This window comes from Palaemon carinicauda, chromosome 9, assembly GCF_036898095.1.
Source record: "Palaemon carinicauda isolate YSFRI2023 chromosome 9, ASM3689809v2, whole genome shotgun sequence".
Taxonomy (NCBI): Eukaryota; Metazoa; Arthropoda; class Malacostraca; order Decapoda; family Palaemonidae; genus Palaemon; species Palaemon carinicauda.
This window is the reverse complement of record NC_090733.1, coordinates 1,027,360-1,040,466: the sequence shown is the minus strand read 5'-3', so window position 1 is coordinate 1,040,466 and position 13,107 is coordinate 1,027,360. Positions and strand designations below refer to the sequence as shown.

Genomic DNA, 13,107 nt, shown 5'->3' with positions numbered 1-13,107 from the left:
CTTTCTTCTTTTCCCACTTCCTCAGATTAATGTCAGTCATGGCAACCTTGTTGACGTCATCCAAGGTGGAATTCCTCAGGTAATTAACTGGTTAATGAAGTTTTGCTTTTCCTAGATTTAATATTCATAACACAATTAAGTTTCTTGGATTTTCGTTAGAATTTTTCGTCTATCATGTTTAGAAATATGTAGCGTTTTTTGAAGTCTTATGAAAGTTACATTAGAAAACTAGCTCAGAGAATATCGAGGTATCATCATCGAATGTTTTCGATATTTAAATGTAGTAGACTTTATCAGGACACAAATTTCGGTAAGGGATTTTCGTGATAAAATCATTTATTTCACAGCAAATGTTGCGTGTGCTTTATCTGTATACAGTAATTAATTCATGATTACATATCCAAATGTTCATTAACAAATAAACTATCATAATCAAACTAGCTACACATGAAGGCCGAATGAGATGTGTATATCATCATTATGTCGATCTATCCTGACCAGGATGGTAGATTGGGTTGGTAACTCATGTATTCATCCATCAGGAAAGAAGAAAATCTATTGCAATTTTGTCTTACATATGAAATGCAGATTTAGGTTTTGTTCTTGGAATCTGTATCATATACCTTAAGTCAGTAATTTTACACTATCTGGAAATTTTACACACTCGTGTACATATATACATAAGTGGGAAATAATAAGTAAAAGATTGGGTGCATTACTAAACTGACAGCCAAGTACACACTCTAAAAGACATTAGGATAAGTGCACACATCATATAATGAATCTTACATCATAAAAATTAGTCACAAACTGAACAATTTGAAATGTGAAAATATCATGTCCAGAATCATTATAGTTACAAATATTTCTGTTGGCAGAGACCTTGAACATGACATTCATGAGAGTAGAGGAAATGTGAAGGGCTGATTTCCAGAAAAACCACAAATATACGATATAAGAAGTCGATTAATAAAGAGATAAGATTAGTTATTGCCCTTTACAAAGGCAAATGATGGCAGCTATCACAAAAAGTAGCATCCATCATCTTTTTTCTAAATCATATCTTTTTTTCACATCCTCAGATCAATTTCCTTGGTGGTAAGCTTAAGCATATATCGCGTCTTGGTAAGCCTAAGCATAAACTGAGTCTTGGTAAGCCTAAACATAAACCGAGTCTTGGTAAGCCTAAACATCCACTGATGGATTTTGGTCTTGGTCTTGGTAACCCCATCTGGAGTAATCCTATACCTGCACCTGCTCCAATCGCCCAGCACGTACTTTTCAAGGTAATCAACATTTAAATCATTGTACTATCATTATCAATATTATATGTCATTTTAATCTCTCTGACAATATCAAGTTTGTTTGTTTAAATCAACTCATCTCCATGGCATAACAAGGGTCTTTTTGCGTGAAAATATGAGGTGTAGTACAGGGACACTCTCCCAAAAACCAAACCTGAAATCTAAAGGTTTGAGTTCCGTGTAAGTATGATGACCCTGGCTCATCATACCCTGCGGTTTCAAGTTCTTTCCTAAGTGTAGTCAGTTTTCAAAATGAACTTTGATGATTATTATTTGAAATGATAAAAGTAATCGAAATAGAAACAGGATAAAAATTGCGATATATATTCATATCTATTTCTTTCAATTTAAAGATTATATCTGAAGAACTGAGAGACTTGGGCTTCTCTCCACAGGCGAGGAATTAAATATTTGATGGATGTTACACTTTCATTCTACAGTATTGAAGGAAAAAAGAAATTAAACCCTTGTTTTAAACAAACTTAATGAAAAAATAAAGGAAAATTCACATAATATACTTTACTGTACTGTATATGTTTCGGCTAAAATCCATTTAGGAGAGAAACAGTTGCATAACTGATTCTATTTCTGGAATTTATGTAATGCAAACATTATCTCAAAGCAAAATATAATCACTATGCCTTGTGATGGCCAATCTGGACGAACGAATGATGCGTTTTATCAAATAAATTTCTGTAAAATTCCTTTAAAAATTTATCGACATCATTGAACTGATTTAGGGAAGACTCTTACAAATCAACAACTATGAGGGAATATTTTCTCACATATACAAATGTTCAACTTAGAATAGTATAATTATTTCCGAAACTTTCCTCTTTTCACTTTGTATATAATACCTTCATTTTTTTTTCTTTCAGCTTCAGCAATTTTAACTCAGAATTGAGAGCTTTGGAGCCATAGACCGCTATGATTCCCGTTAGAGGCCAGAATCTTTCTCAGATGTCTGATTATTGCATAAGCAAAAATTGTACTAGATTTTCACTACTACGTTCATGATATTAGGTTTTTTCGTAACAGACAATTAAAAACACCATTTTTCTTCACTTCCATCTGTTGATATATACAACTACCTATATTCTGATATTTTACCTAAAGACTTAACTAATCTGTATTTGCTCATTAGCTAATTCCTACATTTTGTATTACAGTTAGTGACTTCCAACAATAGTTAATTGAATCAACATTCAAACATAATTGCTTTTTCAGTATTCGATTAGTCCTAACCATAATCACTATTAGATAAGGAGTTTTCATTTTGTGTTTGGGTTAATGAATTCACATCATCAGCATTTTTACCTACATTTTCCCTACTTTCCTCCCACATCATTTCATAACTATTTTGACTTGAGTCTCTAATCCGAGATTAAACATGGATTTCCCTCACCAATTCTCCACCTAACCTAATGATTTATAAATTACTTGCTTAGTACTTCGTTATTAAAGTGAGATAATTTCAATAATCCTCTACTTTGTTACTGACGTTTTTACTTTAATATAGTTTTCTCTTTTTTGCAGCCTATCAACAATTTCGCATGCGTAATGGTGAGTTTTTAATTCCTCTTTGTTTTATGGATATATATAATTTTCTTGTATGTTGAGTTTCTTATTTTCTTCTTCAAAGGAAATTTTATAATACAGCCTGTCTGCAGTAAACACCAAACTATTGTACACCGCCTTTAAACGTTACAAAGTACTTTGGCTCGCTGCATGTTACTTACTCTTATCAAATTTTACATAAATACACTCTAAAGTAAACCAGTCAACTAGATCATGGTCTTACAGCTTAGACTGCGCTTTCAAAAGTAAATAGTTATACAAGTGTGAAATTTGTCTTTCTCTTGTTTGAATATCCAATCACTTTCAAGTAACCTTTCTTGTATTCTCTCAGATAAACCACAAGATAGAAAAACTGCTAAATAAGGTAAGTTTTGACAACTGAGACAAGGTGAGGTCTGTCGGAATGCTGGTATAACATAATGTGATATTAGTCGTATTAAAAATGTATTTGAAATGGATACATATTAGGGGTTGAATGTTTTCTGGAACTTTATGAAAGAAATTTTCCAACATCATGAAATATTATTGAGAAAAAATTAATCCCTCTTTATATACATGGATTGTCAATGACGAAACTTACGTCCTGCACAAAACTAAAAACAGCAAACATATGAAAGGTGGCAAGGGAAATGGACAAGGTTTTAATAAAGCGTGACCTTTGAATGTCATGATTCATAGATGGAGTAACCAGGAAAGGTCAATCACGACTATGAATTGGTGAGAGAAGTGATGACAAGTAGCCAGGAAAAGCTTACTTAAAGATAAGATTGAGGTTGTTTAGCCTTGTTATGAGAAGGGATTATTATTATTAATATTATTATTATTATTTTTTTTTTTTACTTGCTAAACTAAAACAATAGTTGGAAAAGCAGGATGCAATAAGCCAAGGTCTCCAACAGGGAGAATAGCCCAGTGAGGAAAGGAAACAAGTGAAGAGGAGTGTGAGAGGCATGACAGACTAGGAAATGTATCCAGATAAAGTTAATGAAAAAATAGAAATATCTCTTTCTTGAAGATACTGAGATACATAAACTAGTCTAATTCTACTAGTTTTATTGAACGACCATTATTTCACAAAATTAACCTATAAAATCTACAGTTGTTCTAACATTTACCCTTTCTAGAACCTTACTACTGACAGATTGCTTCTTTTCATAATAAGTGATGTGAAAGTTTTAAGCATGTAATATATTTAGTTTTAAATAACTATCGAGCAAACTATTGACCGATATCAGACTTTTATTTTAAAATGACAATTTCTTTTCTTCAGGCTCAGCAAGTATGTGGTCTACCAGTTACTCCTCCATCCCCTCCTCTGGTAACTCCTCCATCCCCTCCTCTTGTAACTCCTCCATCTCCTCCTATCGTAACTCCTCCATCCCCTCCTCTCCTAACTCCTCCATCCCCTCCTCTGGTAACTCCTCCTCTCGTAACTCCTCCATCCCCCCCTCTTGTAACTCCTCCATCTCCTCCTATCGTAACTCCTCCATCTCCTCCTATCGTAACTCCTCCATCCCCTCCTCTGGTAACGCCTCCATCCCCTCCTCTCGTAACTCCTCCATCCCCTCCTCTTGTGACTCCTCCATCTCCTCCTATCGTAACTCCTCCATCCCCTCCTCTCCTAACTCCTCCATCCCCTCCTCTTGTAACTCCTCCATCTCCTCCTATCGTAACTCCTCCATCTCCTCCTATCGTAACTCCTCCATCCCCTCCTCTTGTAACTCCTCCATCTCCTCCTATCGTAACTCCTCCATCCCCTCCTCTCGTAACTCCTCCATCCCCTCCTCTTGTAACTCCTCCATCTCCTCCTATCGTAACTCCTCCATCCCCTCCTCTGGTAACGCCTCCATCCCCTCCTCTGGTAACTCCTCCATCCCCTCCTCTTGTAACTCCTCCATCTCCTCCTATCGTAACTCCTCCATCCCCTCCTCTGGTAACGCCTCCATCCCCTCCTCTGGTAACTCCTCCATCCCCTCCTCTGGTAACTCCTCCATCCCCTCCTCTTGTAACTCCTCCATCTCCTCCTATCGTAACTCCTCCATCCCCTCCTCTCGTAACTCCTCCATCCCCTCCTCTTGTAACTCCTCCATCCCCTCCTCTTGTAACTCCTCCATCTCCTCCTATCGTAACTCCTCCATCCCCTCCTCTGGTAACGCCTCCATCCCCTCCTCTGGTAACTCCTCCATCCCCTCCTCTTGTAACTCCTCCATCTCCTCCTATCGTAACTCCTCCATCCCCTCCTCTGGTAACGCCTCCATCCCCTCCTCTGGTAACTCCTCCATCCCCTCCTCTGGTAACTCCTCCATCCCCTCCTCTTGTAACTCCTCCATCTCCTCCTATCGTAACTCCTCCATCCCCTCCTCTCGTAACTCCTCCATCCCCTCCTCTGGTAACTCCTCCATCTCCTCCTATCGTAACTCCTCCATCCCCTCCTCTCGTAACTCCTCCATCCCCTCCTCTGGTAACGCCTCCATCCCCTCCTCTGGTAACTCCTCCATCCCCTCCTCTGGTAACTCCTCCATCCCCTCCTCTTGTAACTCCTCCATCTCCTCCTATCGTAACTCCTCCATCCCCTCCTCTCGTAACTCCTCCATCCCCTCCTCTGGTAACGCCTCCATCCCCTCCTCTGGTAACTCCTCCATCCCCTCCTCTGGTAACTCCTCCATCCCCTCCTCTTGTAACTCCTCCATCTCCTCCTATCGTAACTCCTCCATCCCCTCCTCTCGTAACTCCTCCATCCCCTCCTCTTGTAACTCCTCCATCCCCTCCTCTTGTAACTCCTCCATCTCCTCCTATCGTAACTCCTCCATCCCCTCCTCTGGTAACGCCTCCATCCCCTCCTCTGGTAACTCCTCCATCCCCTCCTCTTGTAACTCCTCCATCTCCTCCTATCGTAACTCCTCCATCCCCTCCTCTGGTAACGCCTCCATCCCCTCCTCTGGTAACTCCTCCATCCCCTCCTCTGGTAACTCCTCCATCCCCTCATCTTGTAACTCCTCCATCTCCTCCTATCGTAACTCCTCCATCCCCTCCTCTCGTAACTCCTCCATCCCCTCCTCTGGTAACTCCTCCATCCCCTCCTCTTGTAACTCCTCCATCTCCTCCTATAGTAACTCCTCCATCCCCTCCTCTCCTAACTCCTCCATCCCCTCCTCTTGTAACTCCTCCATCTCCTCCTATCGTAACTCCTCCATCTCCTCCTATCGTAACTCCTCCATCCCCTCCTCTTGTAACTCCTCCATCCCCTCCTCTCCTAACTCCTCCATCTCCTCCTATCGTAACTCCTCCATCTCCTCCTATCGTAACTCCTCCATCCCCTCCTCTTGTAACTCCTCCATCTCCTCCTATCGTAACTCCTCCATCCCCTCCTCTCCTAACTCCTCCATCCCCTCCTCTTGTAACACCTCCATCTCCTCCTATCGTAACTCCTCCATCTCCTCCTATCGTAACTCCTCCATCCCCTCCTCTTGTAACTCCTCCATCTCCTCCTATCGTAACTCCTCCATCCCCTCCTCTCCTAACTCCTCCATCCCCTCCTCTTGTAACTCCTCCATCTCCTCCTATCGTAACTCCTCCATCTCCTCCTATCGTAACTCCTCCATCCCCTCCTCTTGTAACTCCTCCATCTCCTCCTATCGTAACTCCTCCATCCCCTCCTCTCGTAACTCCTCCATCCCCTCCTCTCCTAACTCCTCCATCTCCTCCTATCGTAACTCCTCCATCCCCTCCTCTGGTAACGCCTCCATCCCCTCCTCTCCTAACTCCTCCATCCCCTCCTCTTGTAACTCCTCCATCTCCTCCTATCGTAACTCCTACATCTCCTCCTATCGTAACTCCTCCATCCCCTCCTCTGGTAACTCCTCCATCTCCTCCTATCGTAACTCCTCCATCCCCTCCTCTCCTAACTCCTCCATCCCCTCCTCTTGTAACACCTCCATCTCCTCCTATCGTAACTCCTCCATCTCCTCCTATCGTAACTCCTCCATCCCCTCCTCTTGTAACTCCTCCATCTCCTCCTATCGTAACTCCTCCATCCCCTCCTCTCCTAACTCCTCCATCCCCTACTCTTGTAACTCCTCCATCTCCTCCTATCGTAACTCCTCCATCTCCTCCTATCGTAACTCCTCCATCCCCTCCTATCGTAACTCCTCCATCCCCTCCTCTTGTAACTCCTCCATCTCCTCCTATCGTAACTCCTCCATCCCCTCCTCTGGTAACGCCTCCATCCCCTCCTATCGTAACTCCTCCATCCCCTCCTCTTGTAACTCCTCCATCTCCTCCTATCGTAACTCCTCCATCCCCTCCTCTCGTAACTCCTCCATCCCCTCCTCTTGTAACTCCTCCATCTCCTCCTATCGTAACTCCTCCATCCCCTCCTCTGGTAACGCCTCCATCCCTTCCTCTCGTAACTCCTCCATCCCCTCCTCTTGTAACTCCTCCATCTCCTCCTATCGTAACTCCTCCATCTCCTCCTATCGTAACTCCTCCATCCCCTCCTCTTGTAACTCCTCCATCTCCTCCTATCGTAACTCCTCCATCCCCTCCTCTGGTAACTCCTCCATCTCCTCCTATCGTAACTCCTCCATCTCCTCCTATCGTAACTCCTCCATCTCCTCCTATCGTAACTCCTCCATCCCCTCCTCTTGTAACTCCTCCATCTCCTCCTATCGTAACTCCTCCATCCCCTCCTCTCCTAACTCCTCCATCCCCTCCTCTTGTAACACCTCCATCTCCTCCTATCGTAACTCCTCCATCTCCTCCTATCGTAACTCCTCCATCCCCTCCTCTTGTAACTCCTCCATCTCCTCCTATCGTAACTCCTCCATCCCCTCCTCTCCTAACTCCTCCATCCCCTCCTCTTGTAACTCCTCCATCTCCTCCTATCGTAACTCCTCCATCTCCTCCTATCGTAACTCCTCCATCCCCTCCTCTTGTAACTCCTCCATCTCCTCCTATCGTAACTCCTCCATCCCCTCCTCTCCTAACTCCTCCATCACCTCCTCTTGTAACTCCTCCATCTCCTCCTATCGTAACTCCTCCATCTCCTCCTATCGTAACTCCTCCATCCCCTCCTCTTGTAACTCCTCCATCTCCTCCTATCGTAACTCCTCCATCCCCTCCTCTCGTAACTCCGCCATCCCCTCCTCTTGTAACTCCTCCATCTCCTCCTATCGTAACTCCTCCATCTCCTCCTATCGTAACTCCTCCATCCCCTCCTCTTGTAACTCCTCCATCTCCTCCTATCGTAACTCCTCCATCCCCTCCTCTGGTAACTCCTCCATCCCCTCCTCTTGTAACTCCTCCATCTCCTCCTCTCGTAACTCCTCCATCCCCTCCTCTCCTAACTCCTCCATCCCCTCCTCTGGTAACTCCTCCTCTCGTAACTCCTCCATCCCCCCCTCTTGTAACTCCTCCATCTCCTCCTATCGTAACTCCTCCATCTCCTCCTATCGTAACTCCTCCATCCCCTCCTCTTGTAACTCTTCCATCTCCTACTATCGTAACTCCTCCATCTCCTCCTCTGGTAACTCCTCCATCCCCTCCTCTCGTAACTCCTCCATCCCCTCCTCTGGTAACTCCTCCATCCCCTCCTCTTGTAACTCCTCCATCTCCTCCTCTCGTAACTCCTCCATCCCCTCCTCTCCTAACTCCTCCATCCCCTCCTCTGGTAACTCCTCCTCTCGTAACTCCTCCATCCCCCCCTCTTGTAACTCCTCCATCTCCTCCTATCGTAACTCCTCCATCTCCTCCTATCGTAACTCCTCCATCTCCTCCTCTGGTAACTCCTCCATCCCCTCCTCTGGTAACTCCTCCATCACCTCCTCTGGTAACTCCTCCATCCCCTCCTCTTGTAACTCCTCCATTTCCTCCTCTCGTAACTCCTCCATCCCCTCCTCTCCTAACTCCTCCATCCCCTCCTCTGGTAACTGCTCCATCCCTTCCTCTGGTAACTCCTCCTCTCTTAACTCCTCCATCCCCCCCTCTTGTAACTCCTCCATCGCCTCCTATCGTAACTCCTCCATCCCCTCCTCTGGTAACGCCTCCATCCCATCCTCTCGTAACTCCTCCATCCCCTCCTCTTGTAACTCCTCCATCTCCTCCTATCGTAACTCCTCCATCTCCTCCTCTCGTAACCCCTCCATCCCCTCCTCTTGTAACTCCTCCATCTCCTCCTCTCGTAACGCCTCCATCCCCTCCTCTCGTAACTCCTCCATCCCCCCCTCTTGTAACTCCTCCATCTCCTCCTATCGTAACTCCTCCATCTCCTCCTCTCGTAACTCCTCCATCCCCTCCTCTCCTAACTCCTCCATCCCCTCCTCTCGTAACTCCTCCATCCCCTCCTCTGGTAAATCCTCCATCCCCTCTTCTGGTAACTCCTCCATCCCCTCCTCTCCTAACTCCTCCATCCCCTCCTCTGGTAACTCCTCCATCCCATCCTCTTGTAACTCCTCCATCTCCTCCTCTCGTAACTCCTCCATCCCCTCCTCTGGTAACTCCTCCATCCCCTCCTCTGGTAACTCCTCCTCTCGTAACTCCTCCATCCCCCCCTCTTGTAACTCCTCCATCTCCTCCTATCGTAACTCCTCCATCCCCTCCTCTGGTAACGCCTCCATCCCCTCCTCTCGTAACTCCTCCATCCCCTCCTCTTGTAACTCCTCCATCTCCTCCTATCGTAACTCCTCCATCTCCTCCTCTCGTAACTCCTCCATCCCCTCCTCTTGTAACTCCTCCATCTCCTCCTATCGTAACTCCTCCATCTCCTCCTCTCGTAACGCCTCCATCCCCTCCTCTCGTAACTCCTCCATCCCCCCCCCTCTTGTAACTCCTCCATCTCCTCCTATCGTAACTCCTCCATCTCCTCCTCTCGTAACTCCTCCATCCCCTCCTCTCCTAACTCCTCCATCCCCTCCTCTGGTAACTCCTCCATCTCCTCCTCTGGTAACTCCTCCATCCCCTCCTCTGGTAACTCCTCCTCTCGTAACTCCTACATCCCCCCCTCTTGTAACTCCTCCATCTCCTCCTATCGTAACTCCTCCATCTCCTCCTATCGTAACTCCTCCATCCCCTCCTCTGGTAACTCCTCCATCCCCTCCTCTCGTAACTAATACATCCCCTCCTCTCCTAACTCCTCCATCCCCTCCTCTCGTAACTCCTCCATCCCCTCCTCTTGTAACTCCTCCATCTCCTCCTATCGTAACTCCTCCATCCCCTCCTCTCGTAACTCCTCCATTCCCTCCTCTCGTAACTCCTCCATCCCTTCCTCTGGTAACTCCTCCTCTCGTAACTCCTCCATCCCCCCCTCTTGTAACTCCTCCATCTCCTCCTATCGTAACTCCTCCATCCCCTCCTCTGGTAACGCCTCCATCCCCTCCTCTCGTAACTCCTCCATCCCCTCCTCTTGTAACTCCTCCATCTCCTCCTATCGTAACTCCTCCATCTCCTCCTCTCGTAACTCCTCCATCCCCTCCTCTTGTAACTCCTCCATCTCCTCCTATCGTAACTCCTCCATCTCCTCCTCTCGTAACGCCTCCATCCCCTCCTCTCGTAACTCCTCCATCCCCCCCTCTTGTAACTCCTCCATCTCCTCCTATCGTAACTCCTCCATCTCCTCCTCTCGTAACTCCTCCATCCCCTCCTCTCCTAACTCCTCCATCCCCTCCTCTCGTAACTCCTCCATCCCCTCCTCTGGTAAATCCTCCATCCCCTCTTCTGGTAACTCCTCCATCCCCTCCTCTCCTAACTCCTCCATCCCCTCCTCTGGTAACTCCTCCATCCCCTCCTCTTGTAACTCCTCCATCTCCTCCTCTCGTAACTCCTCCATCCCCTCCTCTCCTAACTCCTCCAACCCCTCCTCTGGTAACTCCTCCATCCCCTCCTCTGGTAACTCCTCCATCTCCTCCTATCGTAACTCCTCCATCTCCTCCTCTCGTAACTCCTCCATTCCCTCCTCTGGTAACTCCTCCATCCCTTCCTCTGGTAACTCCTCCTCTCGTAACTCCTCCATCCCCCCCTCTTGTAACTCCTCCATCTCCTCCTATCGTAACTCCTCCATCCCCTCCTCTGGTAACGCCTCCATCCCCTCCTCTCGTAACTCCTCCATCCCCTCCTCTTGTAACTCCTCCATCTCCTCCTATCGTAACTCCTCCATCTCCTCCTCTCGTAACTCCTCCATCCCCTCCTCTTGTAACTCCTCCATCTCCTCCTATCGTAACTCCTCCATCTCCTCCTCTGGTAACTCGTCCATCCCCTCCTCTCGTAACTCCTCCATCCCCCCCTCTTGTAACTCCTCCATCTCCTCCTATCGTAACTCCTCCATCTCCTCCTCTCGTAACTCCTCCATCCCCTCCTCTCTTAACTCCTCCATCTCCTCCTCTCGTAACTCCTCCATCCCCTCCTCTGGTAAATCCTCCATCCCCTCTTCTGGTAACTCCTCCATCCCCTCCTCTCCTAACTCCTCCATCCCCTCCTCTGGTAACTCCTCCATCCCCTCCTCTTGTAACTCCTCCATCTCCTCCTCTCGTAACTCCTCCATCCCCTCCTCTCCTAACTCCTCCTCTCGTAACTCCTCCATCCCCCCCTCTTGTAACTCCTCCATCTCCTCCTATCGTAACTACTCCATCCCCTCCTCTGGTAACGCCTCCATCCCCTCCTCTCGTAACTCCTCCATCCCCTCCTCTTGTAACTCCTCCATCTCCTCCTATCGTAACTCCTCCATCTCCTCCTCTCGTAACTCCTCCATCCCCTCCTCTTTTAACTCCTCCATCTCCTCCTATCATAACTCCTCAATCTCCTCCTCTCGTAACGCCTCCATCCCCTCCTCTCGTAACTCCTCCATCCCCCCCCCTCTTGTAACTCCTCCATCTCCTCCTATCGTAACTCCTCCATCTCCTCCTCTCGTAACTCCTCCATCCCCTCCTCTCCTAACTCCTCCATCCCCTCCTCTGGTAACTCCTCCATCCCCTCCTCTGGTAACTCCTCCTCTCGTAACTCCTCCATCCCCCCCTCTTGTAACTCCTCCATCTCCTCCTATCGTAACTCCTCCATCTCCTCCTATCGTAACTCCTCCATCCCCTCCTCTGGTAACTCCTCCATCCCCTCCTCTCGTAACTCCTACATCCCCTCCTCTCCTAACTCCTCCATCCCCTCCTCTCGTAACTCCTCCATCCCCTCCTCTTGTAACTCCTCCATCTCCTCCTATCGTAACTCCTCCATCTCCTCCTCTCGTAACGCCTCCATCCCCTCCTCTCGTAACTCCTCCATCCCCCCCTCTTGTAACTCCTCCATATCCTCCTATCGTAACTCCTCCATCTCCTCCTCTCGTAACTCCTCCATCCCCTCCTCTGGTAACTCCTCCATCCCCTCCTCTGGTAACTCCTCCATCCCCTCCTCTGGTAACTTCTCCTCTTGTAACTCCTCCATCCCCCCCTCTTGTAACTCCTCCATCTCCTCCTATCGTAACTCCTCCATCTCCTCCTATCGTAACTCCTCCATCCCCTCCTCTGGTAACTCCTCCATCCCCTCCTCTCGTAACTCCTACATCCCCTCCTCTCCTAACTCCTCCATCCCCTCCTCTCGTAACTCCTCCATCCCCTCCTCTCCTAACTCCTCCATCCCCTCTTCTGGTAACTCCTCCATCCCCTCCTCTGGTAACTCCTCCTCTCGTAACTCCTCCATCCCCCCCTCTTGTAACTCCTCCATCTCCTCCTATCGTAACTCCTCCATCTCCTCCTATCGTAACTCCTCCATCCCCTCCTCTGGTAACTCCTCCATCCCCTCCTCTCGTAACTACTACATCCCCTCCTCTCCTAACTCCTCCATCCCCTCCTATCGTAACTCCTCCATCCCCTCCTCTGATAACTCCTCCATCCCCTCTTCTCGTAACTCCTCCATCCCCTCCTCTCCTAACTCCTCCATCCCCTCCTCTCGTAACTCCTCCATCCCCTCCTCTTGTAACTCCTCCATCTCCTCCTCTCGTAACTCCTCCATCTCCTCCTCTCGTAACTCCTCCATCTCCTCCTTTGGTAACTCCTCCATCTCCTCCTATCGTAACACCTCCATCCCCTCCTCTTGTAACTCCTCCATCTCCTCTCGTAACTCCTCCATCCCCTCCTTTGGTAATTCCTCCATCCCCTCCTCTGGTAACTCGTCCACCTCCTCCTCTCGTAACTCCTCCAACCCCTCCTCTGGTAACTCGTCCAACCCCTCCTCTGGTAACTCGTCCATC

At 47.5% G+C, this 13,107-nt stretch overlaps 2 protein-coding genes across 2 annotated transcripts in view; both read right to left on the bottom strand.

Annotated features, from left to right (window-relative positions):
* Window positions 1-2,544: 2,544 nt before the first annotated feature.
* LOC137647346 (uncharacterized) lies at window positions 2,545-10,776 on the bottom strand. The gene is made up of 2 exons (XM_068380745.1): window positions 10,529-10,776; window positions 2,545-2,677 (listed from the first exon to the last, which is right to left on the bottom strand). Exons 1-2 carry the CDS (start codon window positions 10,774-10,776, stop codon window positions 2,545-2,547), a joined length of 381 nt encoding a protein of 126 aa, XP_068236846.1.
* Window positions 10,777-12,923: 2,147 nt separating this feature from the next.
* The window catches only part of LOC137647345 (probable inactive protein kinase DDB_G0270444), a 471-nt gene continuing 287 nt past the window's right edge, over window positions 12,924-13,107 (bottom strand). Inside the window, exon 1 of the mRNA XM_068380744.1 lies at window positions 12,924-13,107. This exon is cut by the window's right edge and continues 287 nt beyond it. Coding sequence (XP_068236845.1) covers window positions 12,924-13,107 — 184 coding nt within the window.

Coding starts and splice junctions, on each gene's coding strand:
- LOC137647346 (XM_068380745.1), bottom strand. CDS start 10,776: ATGGAGGAGTTACCAGAGGAGGGGATGGAGGAGTTACCAGAGGAGGGG. Junction 2,678..10,528: donor CGAGAGGAGGGGATGGAGGA/GTTAGGAGAGGA, acceptor ATCTCGGATTAG/AGACTCAAGTCAAAATAGTT.